The 25,573-nt window shown below is 40.3% G+C and overlaps 3 protein-coding genes across 3 annotated transcripts; 2 read left to right on the top strand and 1 right to left on the bottom strand.

Moving 5' to 3' along the window:
* Positions 1 to 3,106: 3,106 nt before the first annotated feature.
* Positions 3,107 to 4,612, top strand: gja9b (gap junction protein alpha 9b). The gene has a single exon (XM_085445316.1). It carries the CDS (start codon positions 3,107 to 3,109, stop codon positions 4,610 to 4,612), a length of 1,506 nt encoding a protein of 501 aa, XP_085301442.1.
* A 2,062-nt stretch (positions 4,613 to 6,674) lies between these two features.
* mycbp (MYC binding protein) lies at positions 6,675 to 9,155 on the bottom strand. The gene is made up of 5 exons (XM_085445621.1): positions 8,856 to 9,155; positions 8,562 to 8,634; positions 8,392 to 8,440; positions 6,987 to 7,116; positions 6,675 to 6,901 (listed from the first exon to the last, which is right to left on the bottom strand). The coding sequence occupies exons 1-5, from the start codon at positions 8,868 to 8,870 to the stop codon at positions 6,857 to 6,859; spliced, it is 312 nt and encodes a 103-aa protein (XP_085301747.1). The 5' UTR covers positions 8,871 to 9,155; the 3' UTR covers positions 6,675 to 6,856.
* A 144-nt stretch (positions 9,156 to 9,299) lies between these two features.
* Positions 9,300 to 23,698, top strand: LOC146682640 (sialin). The gene is made up of 11 exons (XM_085445620.1): positions 9,300 to 9,847; positions 13,876 to 14,029; positions 14,724 to 14,941; positions 15,036 to 15,269; positions 15,726 to 15,900; positions 16,200 to 16,318; positions 18,031 to 18,192; positions 18,586 to 18,718; positions 19,702 to 19,849; positions 20,041 to 20,131; positions 21,278 to 23,698. Exons 2-11 carry the CDS (start codon positions 13,945 to 13,947, stop codon positions 21,443 to 21,445), a joined length of 1,533 nt encoding a protein of 510 aa, XP_085301746.1. The 5' UTR covers positions 9,300 to 9,847; positions 13,876 to 13,944; the 3' UTR covers positions 21,446 to 23,698.
* The last annotated feature ends 1,875 nt before the right edge of the window (positions 23,699 to 25,573 follow it).

The following is a 25,573-nucleotide window of genomic DNA, read 5'->3' as shown; positions in this document are numbered from 1 at the left end:
GTTAGAGAACCTGGAGAGTTGGAGGTATGAGCAGTCAGTAGAAGCAAGACTTGCCAGATGGCAGCAAGACCTGTTGTGAGGAGGAGGAGAAGATTCATGAGTGTGGTGGAGGAGGGTTGGAGTGACAGAGGACGATACTAGGGATAGGGTGAGAGGGAGGCAGGGACTGTGGGGTCCCATAAAGGGAGCAGATGAAATCCATTATGCAAGAAAAACTCTGCAAATTACAAAGTTCCTTCATGGAGGAAAACAAAATGAATAGATATGCATCTATGAAGGTGCATTAAGAAAAAAATAGGCTTTTTCTTTGAATTCCTCATTAATTTGTGCAATTTTAAAAACATATTCTGGTAAATAGTCAAACAAATATTCATGAAAACAATTAGCCTGAAAAAACAAACATGGAGGCGCATGTAGTAAAGCTCTCTATTGTCTATTGTGACATCTGTTGTTGGAATAAAGTAGAATTGAGGTTCTGTAAAATTAATATCTCTAGTTTTGGGAGTACCGGTCTTCAATTCGTTTGTTTGTTTGTTTGTTTTGTCCTCGGGTAAGATCCAAAAATATCCTACTGTTTAGAAAATGAGAGCGCCGTCTCAGAACCCATATTCCCACCAAGGCCCAGCCCAGTTCACCCAGTTCTGTGCTGCTTTCATCTAAATTTAGAGGATCAAACCAGTCCAGGATCCTCTGGGTTCAACCAGAAATAGGCGACAGACAACCAAATATTTTGGAGCACATTTCACCCCTGATGACTCGCAGGAACTGGCAGGTCGTCCATTCATACTGCTGCGAGGTAAATGGCAGCAGACCATTGCCACGGAATTGATTGATGGTGTTTCACACTCTATAAGTCGAGGAGAGTTAGTGCCAGCTCGCCTCATTTGTTTTTGCCCAGTTCATGACCAACAACAGGGAGTTAAATGTCTACCAGTGGGAAGATTTTACCTTTGATAAGAGATGAAAAATAAAGAAAAAATGCTTTCATAGGTCAGAAATCGGCAGCGTTACATCAAAAAGGCTTTTATGGTTACATTTTTATATGGAAGATAAAAGGTGAGTTAATGCTAAGTTATTGATTTGTATTTAAAATGATCGGTTGTGTCTGGTTTTACTCATTTATCTGGAAGTTTTTATAATGATGACACAAAATAGTGGTGAATAGACTCCTGTCTCAAATGGTGTCTGCTGGGCTGTGGTTTAGTTGTAACTCAGTAAGCTGGGGCTTTTATTCTGCAGGAATGATGATTACATTTAAAAGCATCAGCAGTGAAATGTAACCTAACAGTGTTGTATTTTTTCTTAAATCACACTATAAAATAATTACTGCTGTATCAGCATGTAACAAGCATTTTAAAGCCATTTTTCTTATGTTTCAGCTCATTTTGAAAACTAGCTTTGCCGTGTAAATTTTTAATATTTAAAAAAATAAGCAATTGAAGCTCTTCTCTGGGATTAGGTTATTCTCAGATATTACCTGGTATATGCTCCTTTGCATCCTTTTTTTTAACTTGTTCGCTAATTAACAACTACACAAAAAAATGTAAATACATCACACATTAAAAAGATGATAAGTGAAATTTTTCTAACCTTAAAGAAAGTGACTTATTTTCATGCTCAAAATGAAAAGCAGCAGACAAATGTTCAGGTTCACACTGAAATAAAGATCTAACTGATGTGAATGAATTTTTATACCTTCTAAATTACACTGTGCTGTTCTGTTCCTTTGATATAATATAAAATATCAATAAACCATTTTAAAGATAGTCTTAGTCAGTAGTCTTCGTCTCTATCCATAAAAACATGCAAAACCTTTAAATACACCCGCGTTCCCCTTCACAGTTTTCTCCTTTTGTTCTATGAAAATCCTGTTCTGACCACTGGCACATGTGCATCTGTGATTTCACCACACGTGAAAAGCAAACATCAGCTTCTGTTTCCAATGGGCTACATGGACTTGTACTTTTCAGGATTGTAACGCTGCATCCTGTTGCATGTGAGGGCAATCTTCAAACTTGTTAACGGATTAGCTGCAGCTCAGGAGGTAAAGCAGGTCACCTACTGATCGGAAGGTTAGTGGTTCGATTAGTAGTAGTCCCTGGCTCCTCCAATCTGCATGTCAAGTATCCTTGGGCAAGATACTAACCCCAAATTGCTCTCCGATGCATCCGTCGGAGTGTGAATGTGTGTGAATGTAGTTATAAAGCACTCAGTTTAGAGGGAGTGCTTGTGAGAATGGGTGAATGTGGCATGTTGTACAGAGTGCTTTGAGTACTCCGGGAGAGTAGAAAAGCACTATATAAGAATCCATCCATTTACCATTTTTTCATATACAGCGCTTTCCTACTATACCTGAGTACCGGAGCTTTATACAACATGCCCTTCACTCATTCATTCATTCAGCTATTAATCCAAGCATGTTCGCACACATACAGACTCTGATATTTACTTGGGGTTCAGTATCTTGCCGAAGGATATTTGACCTCCATCTACCTCCTAAGCTGCAGCCGCCCCATATGTGGTGTGTGTCTCGTTTTAACTGTGGCTTACTACCCACCTTAAATGACAAGTAGCCAGACTTATTGCAATTATTTTAAAGTGGTCTTGGGCAGTAATTCTCCAGACTTTCTGAAGAGCTTTCAAAGTTTATCTTTGTCACTTATCAACAGAGAGCTACAACAGTGAAGATCTACTGGCATCTGTAAAATACGGTGGGGGCTGTCAATGCATGGGGCTTAATTTCAGCTGGTGTTGTTAAGGATCTGCTGAAAAGTACCTTCACATTTTGATCTATCATGCAACACCATCTGGGATGAATCTGATTGGCTTCCTTTTTTGTTTCACTGCCAATGCAGTAAAAGCATCCCTAGACAGTGGAACATTACTGAAGCAGTGTGGGATCATGTTTATGGAGTACATAAAAAAAGCAGCCAAGATCCAAAGAAGAGCTTTGAATGTCCTTCAGGAAGGTTGAAAGGTTCTCATTCTGACAGAGAGAAGGTGAGATCACAGGTGCACAGTGCAAGTGGTTAGAAGAAACACTGAACTCCTAGTATATAAATGAGTTTTTCTCTCTCTTTTTGTTACAGAGCTGCTAAAGTAGAAAATGGGAGACTGGAACTTCCTTGGTGGGGTCTTGGAGGAGGTGCATATCCACTCCACCATGGTTGGCAAGATCTGGCTGACCATCCTGTTCATATTCCGAATGCTGGTCCTGGGCGTCGCCGCAGAAGACGTTTGGAATGACGAGCAGTCCGACTTCATCTGCAACACCGAGCAGCCGGGGTGCCGGAATGTATGCTATGACCAGGCCTTCCCTATTTCCCTCATCCGCTACTGGGTGCTCCAGGTGATATTTGTGTCCTCACCCTCCCTGGTGTACATGGGTCATGCCATCTACCAGCTGCGGGCTCTGGAGAAGGAACGCCACTGCAAGAAAGTGGCTCTCCGGCGGGAGCTGGAGGCAGTGGATGCAGAGCTGACAGAGGTGAAGAAGAGGATTGAAAAGGAGATGAGGCAGCTGGAGCAGGGGAAGCTCAACAAAGCACCACTGAGGGGCTCTCTGCTGTGCACCTACGTGGCCCACATTGTTACGCGCTCAGTGGTGGAGGTCAGCTTTATGACGGTTCAATACATCCTGTATGGAAACCGCCTGAGCACCATTTACAAGTGCGAGAGGGAGCCGTGTCCTAACGTGGTGGACTGCTTCGTCTCGAGACCAACAGAGAAAACTGTTTTCATGATGTTCATGCAAGCTATCGCCTGCATCTCTCTCTTCCTCAGTCTGCTGGAGATCATGCACCTTGGCTTCAAGAGGATTAAGAAGGGCATTCTGGACTACTACCCACACCTGAAGGATGACCTGGACGATTATTATGTCAGCAAGTCGAAAAAGGACTCAGTGATGCATCAGGTTTGCATGGGAACGACTGTGGGACGCAAGAGTACGATTCCCACAGCACCAAGCGGGTACACGTTACTGCTGGAGAAACAGGGCAACGGACCCAACTACCCTCTCCTCAACGCCTCCTCCGCCTTCGTCCCAATTCAAGGGGACCCTGGTGGAAAGCCGGACAGTCAAAAGGAGGGCAAGGAAGGAGTCCCGAGTCCCACGGAGCACAACAACAACTCCAACAATACCAGCAGTGAGACGCGGTCCCCTCCTTCAGACAAACAGGAGCAACGAGAAGATCAATCCCCACCACATCACGAGGACCTGGAGCGTGCAAGATCTGAGTACCCCACCCTGCCTGTTTCAGATGCCTCCTGCAGCACAGCGCTGTCAGGCTTCACGAGGAAGACACGAAGGATCACCCCACCGTGGAACTGCTCCACAGTCGTGGAGGGAAATGGCTCAGACAGCGGAGACTCCTACAACGGGAACAACAGCATGAAGCTACGAAGCGGCGGTGGCCCCAGAGCAAGGATCCTCTCCAAGTCAGACATTAAGAGACAGAGCAGACCCCAGAGCCCGGACTCTGCAGGGGAGCTGAGCTCTATATCTCGACACAGCCGGGAGAGCAATAGTCCCGCCGCCTCCCCACCAAACCGGCGAGTGTCAGCTGCCAGCAGCACCAGCAGCAGACGAGCCCCGACTGATTTACAGATATGAGGACTGCTTAGAAGAAGCCATTAAAACACGATTACTGCACCTTTTTCACAGTTTAGACTTCTTTAAAAGACAATCACAAAAAGCCTGCAGAGATTATGCTTGTGCCAGACATTCTCCAGTCTTAGAAAGAGCATATGACAAACAAGCAGTCTAACATCTACTCTTCCTTTTAGAGGGATTCATACTAGGATGCACAGCCTTGTTTTCTCAGATTTCCAGGTCAGTTTCAGGCTATCAGAATGAGCTTCAACCCTCAAACAATCAAGCTATAAAGCTATGTTAGCAGCTGACATGACTGAGTGGGGCCTCATGATGTTTGATGATAAGTCGATTTATGAGTTATTCTGAAATGTTTTAATGGTCAAATGAAGGCTGAAGGGTCACACACGCTGAACTGTTTAACTGAAACATGCACCTAGCACTGAATTATTGCTAAACTTAGCTATCACAGATAAGAATGGGTCCTTGTCTCAGAAACCAACTTAAGAAAATGCCGACTTTTATGTTTGTGTGGTGCACTGTGCGCTAAACACATCTGCTCAAATGCTTTATTAACCTTTCATTTTTTCATATTTACAATTAAAATAAAGGCTTGCAGGTAATTCACAGACAGTATAAAAGATGGGCAGGGAACTGTAGCATCCTCAGTGGCTAACAAGCTATCAAGTGGTAAGCCAATGAGCATTTCCTGGATAATCCTTCTTCCTTAGAATATCCATTTACTTCCTGTTTTCCTGTTTTTTGACTTAATGTTTTAATAATATGACCCAAACGGAGTGACTTAACCCATAAACTATTTGAGAAAGTGTTTGCAGAGCTCAGGGCAGAGGGCTGCTTCCCCATTGACTTCTTTGAGACCCAGGTTGTTTTTGAAATCACAGGAATCACCCCCTGGTGGACATTAGTAAGAATGCAGGTTTAAAGCGTTTCTGCATTGGCTTCACTTTTCACCTGCGCCTATGTTTTATACTGTCTGAGAGTTCATAGCAAGTGTTGTTTTCTCTCTTTTGACCTCGACTTAAATAACAGTACTGACTAGGATCATTTACCTCATTAACATAATGCCTTTTATAGATTTCTTTCTTTTCTTTTGACAAGGGGGGATTTTAGTTTGCCTTTTAACTTGTCAGGGGTGAGACTGAGCGGGCCCACTGGCTGGTGGAGACTGATTTTGCACCTCTGCATCATAATTATGATTTCAATCCTTTTTATGCAACAAAGGAGTCAACTTGAGTCATCTGTTTTCTTTGTTACGTTTGACATGAAATATCTTCAAGACTTCCAGCAGTAAATTTCACTTGCAGCAAAACATGAGTGGTTAGAAAATAACATGCATATAAGCCACAATGATGTTTCCATGACTGTTGCCACACAAGTGAGCCAATTCCTGCCAACAAGTGAGTAAATCTGTAGGATTTACAGAGAATGGTCTGAAAAACAGAAAATACCCAATGAGCAGCTGTTCTCTGGGTAATATTTGTTGACTGGGAGCAGCCAGACTTCCCTGAGATTAAATGACAACAGTAATTGAAATAACAAATCATTACAACAAAGAGCATCTCTGAACGCACCAAAGCTTGAAGCAAATGTGCTACAGCAGCAGAAGACTACATCGCGTGCTGCTCCTGTCCACGAAGAGCAGGAAACTGAAGGTACAGTTCACACTTACTCACCAAAATCAGACAACTGAATACGGGAACAAACCTGCCTGGTCTGATAAGTAAAAATTACTGCAATGCCATTTGGATGGTAGGGTTAGAATTTGGTGTAGAAAAACAGAAAAGGATGGATCCAACATGCCTCAAGTCATGGTTCAGACTGGGAGTGGTGGTGTAGATCACAGTGTGATTTTCTTGCTACACTTTAGGCCTGTTATTAGCAAGTATATGTACCTAAGAAATAACCAGAGTGCACACATGTTCTGGTAACTACTTCCTGCAGGATCCTTTGTAGCCAGACACTTCAGTCAGTCGCAGCATCTGAATTCATCCATGATGAAGCTTTAATAACAAATGAAGAATTTCCATCAGCAAAATCAAGGACCTTCAGGACAGAGAAAGGCTGATGCTGAAATGTCATTTTTAATTTAGAAAGCTTCTTGTTATACAAAAAAAAAAAAAAAAAAAAAAAAAATAACAGTGATTTTGCATTCACTGTACATCCATTGTTTAATAAACATTTACATACAAACAAGGCTTTAGTAACATTTTTCTTTTTATTCCTCCACAAAAGCAAAGAAAACCTCTACTCTGCTGCTTCCCCATCAGGCGATGGTTCATACTGCATCAGCTGGAAGATGAGGAGGAAAACGAGAAGGTTAAAGGTCACAGAATCCAGACCAAATATAGACATGTGATTATCTGTAAACGCTCACCCTGCTCCTCAGCTCTTTGTTCTCCTCCATGAGCTCGCTGCACTTCTGTTGTAGGTCAGCCAGCTCCGTACGAAGAGCCTCTGTGTCTGCTGGCTCTGGACCAGCTGCCCCGAGATGAAGCTTTATGAAACTGTTGCCATGGTTAAGGGTTAACGAGTGCATGGACATTTTACCCATCAATACTATCTAATTTTATTAGAGCAGAACAAGGTCCAACTCGGTTCTGCATGTTAATTCAGGAGAATGATGATCCAGTTTGTAGGTTGGAGAGACTGGTGCAGGAGAATGACTCCTTAGCTTAAGAACTGTTGGCCTGTGACAGACTCACCCACTGCAAGTATCCTGCAGTATTTAAACATGTGAAGAACACAGAATAAATCAAACCCCATGAACAGATTACAAAAAACCCCTTAGATTTTAAATCTGCTGCCATAACAAGAAACTGGCTTTTCCACAATAAAACTGCCGAGTGATTATTTGGTCTAGCCTACATCCTTGCAGTATACCGAGATGCACAGAACATCAACATATTGATGAATTTTGATGCAGTTGATTTCCCCTCTCTACATAGCTGAAGAATTGGAGATGTTAAGATTTTTATTGTGAATTAAAACTCAAAGTCTTAAAGGCTGCCATTCATCTCTAAATGGACCAGGAGTCACCTCATTGCCCATCTGAAGGTTTCAGGGGACAACGGTGCATTTAAATAATCGATTTGACTGCAATCGTAACATTTTAAGACTGATAATACCATAAATAAAAAATAATAAACTTTTATTTTAAATGCAGTGGTTTAAGCTCTAAACCTGTTTATATTGAGTGAAATTTTGTGAAAAAGTATTGCCAACTTCCAGATCTTATTTTTACATATTTGCTGCATTTAAATATTCCACATGATCAAACAAATATTGGACAAAAATAACCTGACCGTCCACTTCCTAATGACTCAAATAATAATGAAAGTTTTGGAAGGCTTTATCTAGTCAAAGTTTGGACTTAAACTGGCTAATCGAGCTAATAAACAATAAACATAACAATAAAAAAAATAAAGTGTGGCTGAAGTAAACCAGTTTTGCAAAGAAGAGTGAGCCAAAATTCCTCCATAGTGATGTGAAAGACTTGTTACTAGTTATACCAAAGAGTTGCAGTTCTTGCTGGTGGCAAAACCAGTTATTAGGTTTAGGGGGAATCACTTTTTCCACATAAGGCCTGGTAATTCTGGATAACTTTTTCCCCTCAATAAATGAAATAATAATTTAAAACCAGCATTTCCAATATTAAAACCCAGTAGATCTGAAACATACAAGTGTGACATATCTTTTTTGCTTTGAAGATAGAGCCACATCAGAAACTAATTGTTACCACCTGAGGTTGTAGTAAGGCTGCAAAAATGAGAAAAGGATACTCCAGTGCATTGTTAGGTTTCTCAGGCTCCTCATAAAGAGCAACTAAAACTGCAAGAAAGAGGGGGAGCACGGATATCAGTAAAAACAAATTAAAAGACTGTTTCACAGAATGCATTATCGTTAATGTCACCAGGCTGAACGGGGGGGGGGGGGGGGGGGGTCCATTTACCGCTTGTTAAGGTGTCGAGGACTCCAGATTTTTCGAGGTACCTTCTAAATTGCTCCCGCTTCGACTCAGAGGCCTGAAAAAGACAAATAGTTGGATGACACACAAGTTGGGAGCCCATTCATACACCGACATAAAGAGCGCTATAAAAACTGTTTTCAGCCCATGGTGCCTTCACTGCCTTCCACCGTGTTGGCGAGCAGGGGTCACGTTGTTATGACGCTAGCTAGCTTTACAAACTTTAAATGTACCACGTAAAACATAACAGCTACAGAAAGTAAGGCCAAAAATACTTACTCTATATTGAGCCATGACTTCAATAATAGCCGTGTAACTCCGGGTCGTCTACAATGTGCGAAACGGAAAATAACTCGGGACTAGCTGCAGCTGTTTGAATGCTACGCAGGAGGTGACTCTGTTGCCATAACAACACATCAAATCGTGCGGAAATGAAGTTCTTCCGATAAACAATCAGCTTGTAAAAGGAGAAGAAAGACTACAGAGTAGCTGTTAAAATAAGATACATTTAAACAATAAAGAAACGTAAGTTGTTCCGTTTGCGAGTAAACAACTGAAACGCCTCAGACATCGAAACGAGACGATGAAGCTGTGTTGCCAGATTTGCGTCACGGGCATGCAGAACCTACCTACCATATTATGATTTTTCGTCAGTTAAGCAACAACCCATTATAATTGGGAAATAAAGCAAGCCGAATTTTGTGTTAGGAGCTCCTGTTTGCCATGTACTACTGGGTGCTCTAAAATCGAGTAATGGATTGCTCTGATACCGAAGGTATCGTAAAAATGTCATAATTCACTGTCGAAGTCTTTTTTCCCGGGTTTCTACACTGGCATATTCACGGTGCTCTTGAGAGATATTGTCACCCTCAGGAAGAAAAAGTCAAATTAAACTAACAAATAAATACGTGCAACTTCTCTGCTTTTTTGTGTGTAATTTAGTTTCTATATTTAAATGGCTTGGCCTCGCTGCTGCCACCCCTATCTGGCAACACAGAAAGGCGAACGCAAGCCTTCACGGAAGCGCGCTACCAGCGCAACGTCCGATTTATAAAACATATGAGCTGCAGTCATTGGATAGTCTAAAACTAGGCGTGGTTTATCCATCGATCGGCCCCTTCCCGGGGCTCACATGACTTGGGTGTAAAAACATCTGCACGGAAAGGAGTTTCTATTGTTTCGCCGGCTTCAAGATGACAAGTGTCAAGTGTTAAGCCTCCTGTGCTTCTACCTCCAATAAACCCTATGGAATAAGAGTTTATAATAACAAGGTAAGCTGATATAACAAGGTAAGCTGCTTTTGATCGATATCCGGTTAATCAGTGACACATTGTAGCTGAGCTGTTAACAAACATTTCCTGGCTAGGGCATTTAACAGCTAGTTCTAGCTTTAATTGGAAACGTTTAAGTATATTAACACTTATTTAATGTGTCTGAATGTTGATATAGAGTTACAGTTACGTTATTTAGACATATTACACCATGCTGTGGTGTGTCTCAGTGTGGGAAAGATGAGTTGATTTAGCTCCGTTTCCTAAAATATTTAATGATATTCATGTTACATCTACTGAAGGATGAACAGATGCTGTTTCTAAATATTATTTAGTTGGATTTATATTGAGTTATATATAAATAAAATTAAAAAAAACTCGTTAAAACGACAACAAGTTCTGTAGTAGGCGGTCCCCAAAAGTTTATGTAAATGCTTTAAGAGGTTTTATCTTTCTCTACCAGTGCTGATAATAAGACTTATTCAGCATCACGTTGGACTACACAGTCCATCACACAATAACATAAAAACAAACTTAAACTTCCAGTTATGGATGGGAAGCTGGTGGAATATAATCTGCCAAACCTCGAAGCTGTGTGGATTTACATAAAGTTATGCATATGAACATTTGAGATCTGGTTATCCGTCTTTACCTTTTCAAACCCAGTTCCCTCCAAACTAAGCAGCAGAAAAAGTCAGTGTAATAATATGTTTACTATTCCTGAAGAGGTGAAATGTGCTCTGAGGATCATGATAGACTCTCACACACACACATTTGCACACACGCTCACTCGGAGTGCACGAATCACATGGTAAAGGCAATAATCTAAGTTTTGTCATACATAACTCTTAAATGGATTAACAGAATACACATTGTGGGAGCCATCTGAGGATAACTGATAATAATCAGATTTAAGTACCTGTTTAAAGGTCATATTAATTGTGGATATTTTCTAATATTCTTATCCTGATTGGGCTCACTTTCTCTCAGGGTTATTTTTTTATTTTGTTTTAGTTCTTTTTCTGTGTGTGTGGTAACCATAAGTTTGAAAATACAAATCTGGAAAGTTCACGGTGCATTACAACAAAAAGGTGAGCCTATAAAAAAGTACAGACTTTAAGTGTCATTACTCAGTGAGAGTCTCAGGTGTTTTTCCACACAGCTGGCTATTCAAGTTCGCATACTTCTCAGAGTGACATGGCAAATTTAAAGTAAATCAAAGAGGAAAAAACTTCTTACATTTAAAAAATATTAAACTCTTTGCAGATTTAATGACTGATTATTTGCATAAATTATTGTTATTAAAGAAACATGTCAGGCTGTAGCTGGATGCAAAGTGGAAGTGGAAAACAGGGGGGGCAAAGATTAATCCAAAAACACCCACAAGGTGCTGGGGAAACACAGGAGGAAGAGGAAATCACAGCACACATGACAGCAAACACCAGAGCAAAACAGAAGAGAAAACCTGACACTATCAAAGTAAAACAGGAAACAACTGAAAGGCAGAAACAAAGCAGAGAGATGAGCAGACTCACACTGGATGTAGAGACAGTGGAAACAATGTGAGAGACTAAAATAAAACTGAAATAGAACCCAAAAAGTAATGACATTTCACCAGGACGTTCACAAAAAATGGGAACAGGATGCTCGAAGTCAAATGACCATGACATCAGAACCAAAACTGTAGGCAACAATAAATACTTTTTATTTTTTCACTGTACCTTTTTGCACCATAAACTGTAGATCTATTTTCAAAACACTGAGGGGATGACCTCAAGTTAAGGACAAATTAATGGCGATGTCTCCCTTTTTTTTTACCCAAAAAGTGGATAATCAAAAAACAACCTGGAGAAAGTAACCACTGATGGAAAACCTCTCACAAACTTATACTCTGTTAAAGTCCAGTCCAGCGTCTTTGAAGCTTTGAAATCTAGGACATGTTCATCTGAGTCACAGTTTGGGACTAAAACACACAGACTGACTGACCAGGTGAACTCCTAATCATCTCAGCCAAGTGTGCCAGACAGCAGCTGTGGTTCAAAGGCTTATTCACAGTGATTACAAGCGTTCATTGATGAGATAAGAGAGGCCACTGTCATGACACCAAGTTTCACTTCTTATGTGAGAACATCTTGACCTCTTTGTCTTATAAAACTCTGTAGTTAGCTTAACTACAGGGTTTCGATTGGGTCGTGTGGGTGTTTAAACACATTTAAAGTTCAGTCTCATGTGTCTAAAGGCTGCTGGATGAGCATCAGAGTCACAAAATATATGAACTTGACTCTACTGAGATGCAGAGATGATTAACTAAACTCATAATAAATGGCTCTTATTGCAGTCTACCAGACTTTCACTCTTCTACTCTGGATATTAAAAGTTTTAAGAAATCCCCCACCAAAACTCCAACAGTCTAAAATTCAAGTAAATTAAGATTTACTATGATGTGTCACATAAATAATTAAAGTCATGATATTTAGGAAGCCGTTCCCCAGAAAGAGGATGTGAGGAAGTAACAGGAATTGTTTTGGAGTTTCACTGATAGAGATAAACTTTTATTTGTAACAAAAACAGTGAGAAGGAAAACAGCTAAATCTGTGTGTTGGTCAAAAGAAAGAAAAGCAAATGCTTCATCTGTTGATCGGCTAATTGGCACAGCTCCACAATCTTCTGCAGTTTTCCTCTTATTTTGAAACGTTTTCATCATTTGTCCCGATTTTATATTTTACCTCTTCATTATGTCTTTAAACTTAACAGACAGAAACAAAATGACTTCGAAAGAGATGACGGTTTTATAAAAACGTCATCTTTTCTGCAGAGCCTTTTAAAAACTTGCTGTAAGGAGCAGGATCGAAATGCAGGAACTAAGCAGGAACTAAAAGTCACTTCAGGTCATCTTCTCTCATAACAAACATACACCAGCAAATAGATTTACCTTACCACAAAGTCAACTGTCAGTGTTTTCCATTCTGCTTTAGATCTAATCTTTATAGTCTCATTTTGCAGCTTTTCTGTGTTGTATTATCCACGATGATCCACATTTATTTCATGTTTATTTCATGTTTATTTCAGACAGACTGAACATTGATTATTATTAAAATTATTATATTTATCCATGGGTCCGGATTTTTCCAGCGCATTTGAAGGATTCTTGATTAGATTGGCATCGTTAAAGTTCTTCAGCAGTTTTTGCAGCGTTGAATTACGAATTTTCCTCTCCCGTCCAACACGGTGTTTGGAACAATATTGCAATGTCAAAGAAACCTCTGCATCTGTATTTCCCAGCAGAATATTATTGTATTTAAAAACTGTCGATCTATCACTTCAACCTATTGGTGTTTTTAATGTTTTGGCTAATAGCTGTTGTGTTAATTTTCAGACATACACTGACTTTGGTAACCACGATTTAATGAAATCAATCAAACTTTATTTGTGGTTCAATTCAAAGTGCGTCACCGATGATGGACCAGCTGATAATTTAATAATATTTGTTTTGTAAAAGAGGAAGCTACAGAGAAATTAAATACAATTATAAAGAAATAAAAACAACATTTAAAAGGGTGTATAAGCACAATATGTCTGTATTTTCTAACTCTTAAACTGATCTTTGGTCACACAAAACCTGTTTAAAACCACGTTTGTACCTGTGAAAACAGATGTGTGTCAGCCTGAGGTTGTGGGTTGTGTTCTCAGTTCCCAAAAAGCTTAAATTTATAACAAAGAGCAGCTGAAATAACAGCAACAATAACTGCTGTGTTAGTGTGAACGCTCTCTGAGCTTCATCGTCAGCATCATCATCTCCATCAGAGCCAATTCGGGCATCAGTAACTTAATGAGTTCAGACATGTGGAAGTATTTTGGAAGTGGAAGAGCCACTCTGTGTGTGTTTGTGTGTGTGTGTGTGCGAGCGTGTGTGGGTCAGCATGTTACAGTGTCCAAACCTGCTGCCTGTCAGCACGCCATGGCATTTGTCATGTGTTTGTCCCACATCCTCTTTGTTGTGGTTTAATAAGTTGATCTTGCCTTTGCAGACGTCCCGGGCACCATGGTTCACTGACATCGACACAGACTGAATATTTTCCTGGATCCAGCCGCCTGCCATGCCGCCACCCGATGGCTGCTCCATCAACTCAGCCGCTTCCGATGAGAGTGAGGACACCGAACCTCTCATCGGGAGTGATGAAAGTGAGGAAAACATTTTTTTACATGTTAATCTTTACCAGAAATATTGAATCTGCTTTGAAAAAATAAGCTGAACATGCAGCAGGTTGAGCTTTTGGTATCACTGAAGTGTTTGGATCTAATTTTGAACATGACTACAAAAGTGAAGCTGTTACTTTTGTTGTTTTGTAGCGATGGTTTTCAGTTCTTCAGTGCACACATCAGCATTAAAGATCACCTGTCATGTAAGACCTCAATGAGGCAGCAGACATGGAATCACATGCCGCTGTAAAGATATAAACGATCTTGGTGATGCTTAGAGGCCAGGTTTTTTGGCTTGTTACGGGGAAAATCTGCAATGTTTAAAGAGAAATGTTTGTTATAAGGTCAAGAAAATTATTTATCTGTTCAGCTTATTTACAAAGCCTTCAAAGTTTACCCAAAATGCTCTTTGTGGATTTTTTTGTTATGTTTTTTTTCTCCAGTGAATGATCAAAAAACAGAAACTCCAGGGTACTAGTACTGATGACTGGAAGCAATATCATGCTTTCACATTGTGGTGTGAGTATGGAAGCAGCTCTTCTAGGGCGGTATCTGAAAGTAGTGCCTGTATTTGAAGTGGCTCAAACGTGCGTGGGAAAATTACCTAAAAGAGGCGATCTGCCAAATTTAAGCCTCTTTAAAAAAATACACTATTTATTTCTCTGTGTGTGATCAGTTCCTCCTCGGTGCTGCTCGGCCCGCTTCAACCTCGCCTTCCTGATGTTCCTCGGCTTCACTGTGGTCTACGGTCTCCGTGTCAACCTCAGCGTCGCCATGGTAGCCATGGTGAACAGCACCGACCCAGATCCAGACGGAAACCACTCCGTCACCAACGCCTGTCCACCACCATCAGGACGCGAGAACACTAGCAATAATTTCCAGCAGCCTGCCGGGGTAACGCCGCAAGAGCATTGAAAGAGCCGCCATCAAGATCTCTCCTCGCGCTTTATTTTCTGTGACGCCTCCTCTCTGTGACCTCTTTCCCCAGGTCCCTCACTACAACTGGGACTCTGAGACTCAGGGCTGGCTGCTCGGGGCTTTCTTCTTCGGCTACCTGTGTACGCAGATCCCGGGCGGCTACCTGGCCGGTCACTACGGGGGGAAGTTTTTCCTGGGTTTGGGTGTGCTGGGCACGGCTGCCCTCACTCTGCTCACCCCTCTCGCTGCCAAATGGGGGTCGTACTGGCTGTTTGCACTGCGAGCTCTGGAGGGCTTCGGAGAGGTACGACAGGGGGGAGACCAGACATGTTTTTCTTTATTTCTTTGACAGGTTCGTTTAAGCTCTGAACACCCATCTGTGGTAACCGTATTTATACTAAGATGGATTGATTAAATAAATAAATTATTACTTGAACAAAAATCTTTGAAAGGTAAGAAAATAATAGGAAAACTCAAGATCTCAGAGAATAAAAATCCAAATGAGGGGTTTAATAAGTTGTGGTATGAGGAGTCCTGCGTCTGCTCCTATCGGTGATACAGGCCTCGCTCTGCCAGCGTGATCAGCTGTGAATGACTGCCAAAAATGTAATGAGAAGAAAAACCATTGGTACACTTTTTGGTTTAACCTTTTTACACCTACATCAAGAATGACTCCAGGTGCTTGTAGTTGCCAACGTAAAAAGCTTCTATAACAGTGGTCAGATTATTTTCTTTACATTGTCTCTGTGTGCATCTCTAGGGTGTGACGTACCCGGCTATGATGGCGATATGGGCTAGGTGGGCTCCTCCTCTGGAGCGCTCTCGCCTGATAGCCATGTCGGCATCTGGGGGCAGCTTTGGCGCCTTTGTGGCCCTGCCGCTCACTGGCTACATCTGCCAGATGCTGGGCTGGCCCACTGTCTTCTACATCTGTGGTGAGGGGAACACACACTGGTGCCACCACAAGCCATATTTTTACTACATCTGAACAACAAAAAACTGTTTAGAGCAATTTGTGTATTATTGAGGCTACACAGAAGTCTTGTTTTAATGTACAGTGATGCCAGTCTATCTTTGGTACACACAATTTTACATTTTAGCTTATTCCTCTTTGGTTTATGACAACAGTAACATTACTTTTCCTCTGACTTGGCCTTGAAGACAATCACTGTTTAGCTCTTTGCTTTCACTGCCAAATCTGCTGATTCTTTCAATCATTCACCTCCTCTTCCAGGCGGTGCTGGTTGCCTCTGGGCAGTCTTTTGGTTTATCTTTGTGTCAGATGACCCTCGCAACCATCGCCGAATCAGCAAAGAGGAGCGAGATTACATCATTAAAACCGTGGGACCACAGGTACGAGTGAAACATTAACAGATATTTATTTACATTGATCCTCGTGTGTGTCTCTGTCAGGGAACCCTGTTATAATCTGACCAAGCAAATCCTTCGTATCTTTTATACTCCTTATATTTATCTGGAGCTATTTGTGTAAATCTATTTTATACATAAAGTTTCAGACTCCATGCGACTGTTGTTTTTGTTTGTTTTGTTGGTCCTCATCTGCTTTTTTATTATTTTGTGCTCTATATAGGGTCCTTGCTTTGAGAAGCACTGCTCTGTGACCCCGTATAAGGAAACTCCTGCAGATTCACAGGCAACACATGACCTCAGTCCTGCCTTTTAGTTGTTAGATTAACTGGGCATCTTTAGTAAATACCAACAGCAGTTTTTTTTTAACCCCAAAAAGAGATTTGAAAACATTTGCAAATGTTTTTTGTGGTAGTGTATATACAAATGACATTGCTTTCCGTTGCTGTTCAAAATTGTCCCTCACCTGCTCCTATGTTGTGTATTCTTTTCTACCTGCAGTGAAGAGTGACTCATCACTTCCTTTATCTGACTTCCTGTTTCCATTTCTCTTACTGCTCTGCCTTTTCTTACTCTCTCTTCCCCGCAGCTGACCTTTTGTCTCAGTTGGTTTTACATCCAAATATATTTTCGATCCAAATATATTATAGTTTGATCTTCTTCAATAGGTTTCGTTTCAGTTTAGATTTTATTGTTTGAAAAGGTTTCGGAGGAGGGGGAGGGGGAATCGCACTGATGGACAAGTATTGTGGTAAACTTGGTTTTAAAGTACAAACAACTGCAGACAAACCGTCACATAGACATTCAGGTGTTGGTGAAAAATAAATCCCTCTCAGCTCAGTTTGACCAAACTAATAAATATAGATTAAACTAATAAAGATTGAAATCAAAGACATTTTCTGCATATTTTTATGCTGTTTTGTACAGTTTTTGAGGGGGTGGTTTGGTTTTTTACCCCTCAGCCATAAAAGGCTCATGGAGTATGGTCATCATTGTCCACGGACAGGTGACGTGGACACCCAAGTCTCCACGGGTGTATCTGCTAAGAATGTAGACCTCAAGGTTTGAGGTCAGAGGTCAGGTTTTCTGAAAATCGTCTGAGTGTGATAATTCTAGAAGGAAGTCACCTAGGATTTTGAAATTGATGACATAAGTCTATCTACTAGGAGGCTGAGGGGGACCACTATCTGTCACCAGTATGTCACTAGTTTTTTTTTTACCTATAATAACTTAAAACAGAACATCCTTCTTAACCCTACAGATGTTCTGTCTATGATTATGTTTTTATTGCTGCAGAGTAGAATCCAGCATTAGTTATTTTGGCAGATGATAAATGAAAATTGAAAAAGTAAGCAGAAACACTCTTCAGGCATGTTATGAGTGTTGATGTTGCATGGTTTGTCCACCAGAAGACACCCATTTGCAACAATGGGAACATCATAAATGCAGCCAGCTGATCCAACCTGAGCGTAAACAAGTAAATAAACTTCTGCTCAAACTTCGGGTAAATCTGTTTGTGTTTCATATGTCTGAAATGAAAAAGTATTGGCTGACATACTGGCTTTTAAATCGTCAAATATCTGCATCAGTATCGGTCTGAAAAACCCTATATCAGTCAGATTCTACTGCAAAGTTCTTAAATTGTATTATTTCAGTACATTGTTATGATTTTTCTCTAACCTGAACCGATGCTTCAGGGTACAGGTCATGGCTGGTCCTTGCCTTTGCTGCACATGGCGCTGTCTGTCCAACTGTGGGCCATCATCGTCACCCAGATGTGCTCGAACTGGGCCTACTACACCCTGCTCACATCCCTGCCCACCTACATGGACGTCATCCTGCATTTCGACCTGCAGTCGGTGAGATTTCCCTTCACTTGTTTCATGTTTACCGAAGCGCTTCAGATGTTTGAGATCAGAGTAGAGACACATGAGACTCACCCAAGTAAAACTTGGATGTGAAATTTCAGTTTTAATGTTATGATACAAGGACTTTGTTCTATCTTTGACCTCTGCTTCTTTTTTCTCTTAATTGTAAAAAAAAAAAGTAAAAAATAGAAGAATTGAAACACTGTTGGATAGTAAACGTGTAGCTTTATCCAAAAATGTGGAGATGTCAGAGAGGAAATCAAGTGAAAGTCCCAAAATCTGAAACTACAGCATCAGCTCTACACTTTCCTGATGTCAGTGTTTATATTTCTGTATTTTTGTGTTGGGACAAAGTCTGAACATCTGTCTGTGTGTCTGTATCAGAACGGCTTCCTGTCCTCTCTGCCGTACCTGGGCAGCTGGTTGATGGCGTGGCTGTCTGGAGTCATGGCGGACGCCCTCATCGAGCGGCGAGTGTTCAGCGTCACTGTCGTTCGCAAAATCTTCACGTTTGTAGGTAAATAAAACTTGAGTGCTCATTTCATCTGTGTGCAGGCTTACATACATATAGGTGTTTGCATACTCAGAAGGTAAAGCAGGAAGTTAGTCTCTCAGGTTAAAGTCTTGACTTTTAAGAGAGTGTTACATCCACTTGTAAAGAATTGTGTGAATTTTCTGGCCCCGCCTGGTTAGAAAGGAGTCAGGATTCCTGCGCTGCTGGTTTAACCTTGATATGAAAACACTGTCACAAAAGGTTGTCCTCTGTCTTCATGCTGGATTCCTGCTATGATGACTCATGAAATCCTCCTAGAATGTAGGATGCAGCTGAATTCACAAAGAGCAGAAAGCCTTAGAGTCAGCAGCAGCAGTCAGCTGATTTGGGAGTTATTTTGAGACTAATAAGTTTGCTGGATCTTAGTGTTCCTCTGCCAGCAAAATCCCACTTTAAGCCAAGGCATTGGAATTACAAACATCCAGAAAGAATGAAAAACACGGCACAAACTAAACTCTGCTCATTTGCAACACTTCGACAAATATTTTACTACAGAGATCATTTTATGTGATTCGTCTCTGGGTCCCTCCCCGAGATGAAAAACTGTGTTCATCAAAGCTTCGTCTGCAGTTTTTACATGTGACACAGGAACAGTTGCTGTTCAACACAAACAAATGCAGATTAAAGTTTGAGTGACTTAATGAAGCAACGCTGCCCCCGTGTGGTTTAGTTTGCATTTGTTGTTGTGAAGCGATAGTATGAGGCCTGCAGGACTCCAGGTGACTGTGATTATAATGTACTTGTTTTTTAATGCGTGTGTGTATGCTGTGGTTTTACTGGTCTGGGATGAATGTGGCCCATGCACTGAAGTGAATTTCCTCCCAGTAAAACCAACACTTCACTCAGAATTTGGACATGAGTAGATCAGATTCTCCCATATAGAGAGAAACTGACCCGGTGCTGTTTTATTTTTTTCCTGTTCCAACGGCTGTCTCTTCTCTCCGCAGGTCTGTTTCTGCCCTCGGTTTTCCTCGTGGCTGTGGTTTACGCCGGCTGCGACCACATCCTCATCGTCACCTTCCTCACACTGTCAATGACAACGGGAGGGTTCAGTGCCGCCGGAGTCTTCATCAACCAGATAGACATCGCTCCTCGGTGGGTGTCGTCGTCCAAACAGCTGATTAAGTTTTTACTGCTTAACAGTTTAAACCCCGAAAACGTGAAACACATAAAAGCTGCAAATCACTTAAGTGAACTATACATTGATAATCGGAGTCCACAGATCTAATGAAGACTTGGATAAATGAAACTGTGACAAACAGGTACTTTGTTTCCTGCTCCTGCAGGTATGCAGGATTCCTGCTGGGAATCACCAACACCTTCGGGACTATCCCGGGGGTCGTGGCGCCGATCGTAACGGGATACTTTACTGAAGATGTGAGTATAAAGGCTAAATTCATCATCTCACCAGAGCACAAAGTCTTCTTAAGTAGGGTTAAGCTATTTTGTGTCTTCCTAACGTGAGGAAACCTTTCATAGCAGAAGCTGATATGCCAAAGTAAAAAAAATAAAACCCAACCCTAACCTGTTTTGACCTGTGCCCTGAACTACAAAGCGAGGTCACTATACGGAGGACTTATTTATGCTATCTGGATTCATTTATCCTAACTATGGCAATCAGGATAAACAAAGGTGGTTATCATCTCGCTAAACCCAGGGTTTATCAACCTAGCTATGAAAAAATTCACATTAAAGGGTTGACGTTGGCGGCATCTGACCAATCACAAACATGGACAGTGATAATTTTACAAATAAGGATAAAACTTTATTACAGAACATGAAGGAGTTAAACATGTAAAACAGACTTGCATCACTAAAACGGATGCAGACATATCAGCAAAGTATTAAAAGTACAATATGAATCTCTGTGCAATACTGTATTAATAAAGTTCAGGGAAAGCTGGCAAAAATGCAGACTCTGTGAGGTAACATATCGAGCAGTATCACAGCTCTTTCTCAGACTGTTAACACCTGGTGGTGTAAACGTTCTGAGAGCAGTGAGTAAATACAAAAGCATAGACTTCTTACAAATTAATATAAAGTCCAAATTTACAAATAGTTGCCCTTTTTATCTATCATATATAATATAAAAAAATAAAATTGTTATGAAGTTTAAAACCAATACACAGAGCTGTTTTCTAAGGACTGGTTGATCTTTTTGTCTCAAACATAACCTGCTCCAGGTCTACAGCATAAAAATCATGTACCTCTGTGTGACTAAAAACCCAGGTTTAATCATGAAGTTATCGAGATAAGCCCATAATCCTGCTTTAGTGCTCTGGTGGATGTTAGGAGGGTTAAAGTCGGGCTGATGTTGCTGGACGTTTGAGTTCTCAGGTTAATGGCTGCAGTGTACGTGTGAAAACAACAGAAATAGGAATGATAATAAAATCATATCTTCATATTTTTATTTCTTCAAGGTGGAAAATACACAGAAGGCATCATAAAATAGTTGAAAGCAGCAATAATTCACTGTCAGATTCACAGTGTTTAACATTCATCGTCCTCTCCTCTGGTTGGCAGCGCACTCTGGCCGGCTGGGCAAAAGTCTTCTGGGTTGCCGCTGGGATCAACGCGGGCGGTGCCGTCATTTACACGTTTCTTGGCAGCAGCAAGCTCCAACCATGGGCCCTCACTGAGGAGGAGCGAGCTGAAGCTGAGAGGAAGAGGAACAGGTCCATCTCACATTAAAGCAGAAATATGCATCAGCAGCAGAGCCTTTACTCAGGCTTTAAAGACACATATACGGTTAGCTAGTTTTACACAGTTTTCCGATTTTAGAGGAATGTGTCTGGAGGTTTAATCTGTAAATTCAGGTATAAATTAAGGGACTTCATGCAGTATTCACACTTCATGAACCAATAATGACTTCAGAGCTACAATATGCTCTTCTTGTTTACGAGGTGAGCTGATAGACTTATTTTTACGGTAATTCCAGCAACTATATTACAGCTTATGGAGCATTTAAAATTTCCTGTTAGGCACATTTTTAACCCTTTAAATTCGCTGGGAGGTGAAATTTCAAGGGTTAGAATGTTATCACTACTTTTAAGAAAAGATTAGTTTTGGTGCAGATGACATATTCGAACACGTGCTGCCTTTTAATAATCAGGAAACACGTTTACTCTTGTTGATAAAGTTTTAATCGTTTGTATGTGAGTTTTGTTTAAAATTTTCCGGGTGATTTTGTTTCTTTGCATCTGTTTGATACTTACGACACTTCAGGTGAGACCAAAACATATCACTTTTTTTTAAAGTTATTTTGGTTTTTCTTTTAATTTTACCTTGAACAAGGTACAGTTTGGAACAAAATGCATATTTTGCACAACAGGAGGGTCACTCCACATAAAATATACATATCTGGGGGGAAAAAAACCACCATCAGGTGATTTTTCTTTAAAGTAAAATAACTTTTATACATTTAATGAAGCTTTGAATCTTCATGCTGTGAATATTTTCTGGGTTACAGGCCATCAGAGTACACAGGGATGTGTTAAAATTTTGGGCTACTTTTTAAGTCACTTAATTTTTTTTTCCAGCATTTTTTAGCCTTTTTAACCTACATACAGGATATATCCACATTTTTCAGGATCGGTGTCATGGGTTATATCATAGCTCAATAGGAAACAACAATTTAATATCTTTGATGTAGAGGAACAAGAATGATCACTGGATGTTTGACCTGTTTTCTTATAATTCAATGGAGATATCTGCATTTTGGGTATACTTTCAAGCACCATATGACCATGTTTTACGGGAGGCTGATCTAAACAAATTATATTTCATGAAAGTTCTTATTTTTTCCCACATTTTGATACCAGCATCATCTTCTAGCTCAGATTTCTTCTGTGTTAAAAGAGAGAAACAACGTCTTGCTCTTTGTAGTTGTTTTGACATGCGCAAGTTTGGGTCCTGAAGAATGTTTTTAAAGGTAAAACTGAAAGCTTTGCCTCCAGCTCAGCTCTTTCTTCACCACAACAGTCATGTTCAAAGTCCATCTCACCAATCTGTCAGCCCACCTAACCCTCCACCGTCCCATCACTCATGGATAAAATCCTCCCTCGCCTGGGGACTCCTCTCTCCTCCCACTCAGAGTTAAAGATCCTCCGTTTTCAAGCAGGGAACCACAGCCTCAAACTCTCATCCTGGTTATTTCACCTTTCCTGTTCAGTTTCTGTCAGTTTCCTTTGGGATGAGACTGCTTCAGACAGGAACATCGAGCTGCTGTGAAGCTGCCTTCAGTGCGGCTTCCTCGTCATCTCAAAATTATCCAAATCTTAACCCACCCTGTGTACTTTGGGAGCCTGTAACTCAAAAAATACTCACAGTATTATAATAAAATTTTGCATGGTTTCATTAAAGATATGAAAGTTATTGGACATAAAAATCAGCTGATTTTGAGGGGCTCAGGTGGGAGACACTGACTGATTTTTCATGAAGTGATCCTCTTATTAGTTTGTCGCACAGCTTCGTCTTTGACTGCTTTGTTTGCAGTTTTCTGACCACTTCTACAGACTGTTTATTAGGTCCAACAGAAGCACTTTTCAATGACATGAATACTCAGGATGTTTTATTCTGATAAGAGTGCCAAAGACACGTGAAACCTTACATTTTAGATTGGAGTTTCTTCACTTGTTTTTAAGACTTAAAGCACCTTTGGGTGCTAGCATTTGCAGTGTTTGTAATCATATGGGTTTGCTTCAACAGTAAGAAGCTTCCTTTTATAAACTACAGTAATTATTGTTTCTATATGATCTAGGAAATACCATCATGCAGTTTTTCAAAGAGCACTGTGATTGTAAAGATGTGATGATTTATTCACCTCCTCTGTGCTTTAAAAATGTGTGATGTCATGAAAATGTGTGCTTTTATTTTGAAAATAATTTTGTTTTTACTTGGATTACCTGAAAATTAAAGTGAGTGGCATGTAACCCTCGTAATGTCCTCCCATACTCCTTCTGTCCTCTGATTTGACTGTTATGTAAAACATATGGTATAAATTGTCAATCAGTTCTGTGTTACAACTTTAGTCTTCGGTCCAGTGCATTACAACAAAATTTTCTCTTCATTTTGGAATTTAGGGCCTAATTTCCATAAACGTATATATCATATTTTTGAGTGAAAATTAAATAAAACATTGAATTATTTTGACTATTTAAATTATCACAGAGTAGTATATATCAAAATTTAGTGAGGATGCTGTTTTTGAATCATTTGATAATCACACCTGTTGTCCTCTGGGGTCAAAATTTATCGTGTCTGGTTTGATTGTTACGAAAAGAATATAAAGTGGATACGTCATTCAATTCTGTTACACTTCCAATTACAGCTTCATTCAAACACATTAACACAATTTCTTTATTCCATTTGAAGCTCAAGGCCAATAAGACCTCATTCACCATACTGCTTTCAAACATCTTTGATCTTGGATCATTGATGTGTGGGGTCAAACAATGGTCATAACAACAACAATAAAACAGGCAGCACAATGAGGAGGCAGGGGTTCTACATTCAATTCAATTTTGTTTATAAAGCACCAAATCACAACAACAGTCACCTCAAGGCGCTTTATATTGTAAGGTAGACCCTACAATAATACATACAGAGAAAGTATGGTGGCTAATTTTTTTTACCATATTGTGCAAAGATATCACCAGTAAAACAATGCATATATTGTCCTCCAATATAATGAGGAGGAAGAATCAAAGGAGGATCCAGGGTTAGAAGATAAGAAAATATTGCCAATATTTAGACCACATGCTACTTCTTTCTCTGAAGAAGCCCCCACATCTCCCACCTGTAGAAGTGGAAGACGAGTATGAAGTGAAGGAAAGTGATGAAGATGATGATTAGGAAGAATTTACTCCATGGCTTTTAAATCAGAATGAGTTTGTATTACTTTTATTTATCTTACTTCTTACTCAAATCTTCTAATTTTATGATTCTTTTTCTTAACTTTTATCATGTCTCCCTATGTTTTTATTTCTTTTGATTATCTTAATTGTACAGCACCTTGATCAACATTTTCTGTTTTAAATGTGCTATATAAATAAATTTGACTTTGACTTTGAATCTGAAATATGTTCAAGTAGGTTCTCAGGCATCCAGGACATGGTAGTCTAAGGAGATTGGAAAGAAAGTGACAGGGCTTCTTGAAGTTTCTTGAATTTCCAGAATGTGAAACTGAAATAGAAGATACACATCTTTCATTTCAATCATGATGAAGGCAAAAATCAAGCAAGAAGGAAGAGTCAGCTGACACATAGGAATATTTGCAGTAATGTGAAGAAAAACTGATCTGGTCTTCTATCCTTCCCAGTGACAGACGATGCATGACTATCTGTCAATGCACTTTACCCTACCGCCTACTGGTGTTGGCCAGAGGGGCCGATGGCGCGATATGGTAGCCTCGCTTCTGTCAGTCTACCCCAGGGCAGCTGTGGCTACAACCGTACCTGCCTCCACCAGTGTGTGAATGCGAGAGTGAATGAATAGTGGCATTGTAAAGCGCTTTGGGTGCCTTGAAAAGCGCTATATAAATCCAATCCATTATTATCATTATAATGTACCAGTACAGAGGAATAAACATGAGCTTCCTCCTGCCTTTGTTCTCGTGAAAGTTTGCCTTCACTAATACCCATGCCTTGGTGTCAGTCCTACCATGCCAAAACATAGAAAAATGTCAGGTAGTAAGTTGGAAAAAAGTTGAATAAAATTGTTGACCCCAGAGGACAAAAGGAGAAGGGAAATCGGGAGGAAATTACAAGGCTTAAGCACTATATGGTCGAAAATAACATTAGCTTATTTCAATAAAAAACA

Source organism: Copadichromis virginalis, linkage group LG22 (genome assembly GCF_057382275.1).
Source record: "Copadichromis virginalis isolate Kocher_CV1m ecotype Utaka linkage group LG22, C_Virginalis_male_GT1.1, whole genome shotgun sequence".
In the NCBI taxonomy this organism is placed as follows: Eukaryota; Metazoa; Chordata; class Actinopteri; order Cichliformes; family Cichlidae; genus Copadichromis; species Copadichromis virginalis.
This window is presented reverse-complemented; position numbering and strand designations above follow the sequence as displayed.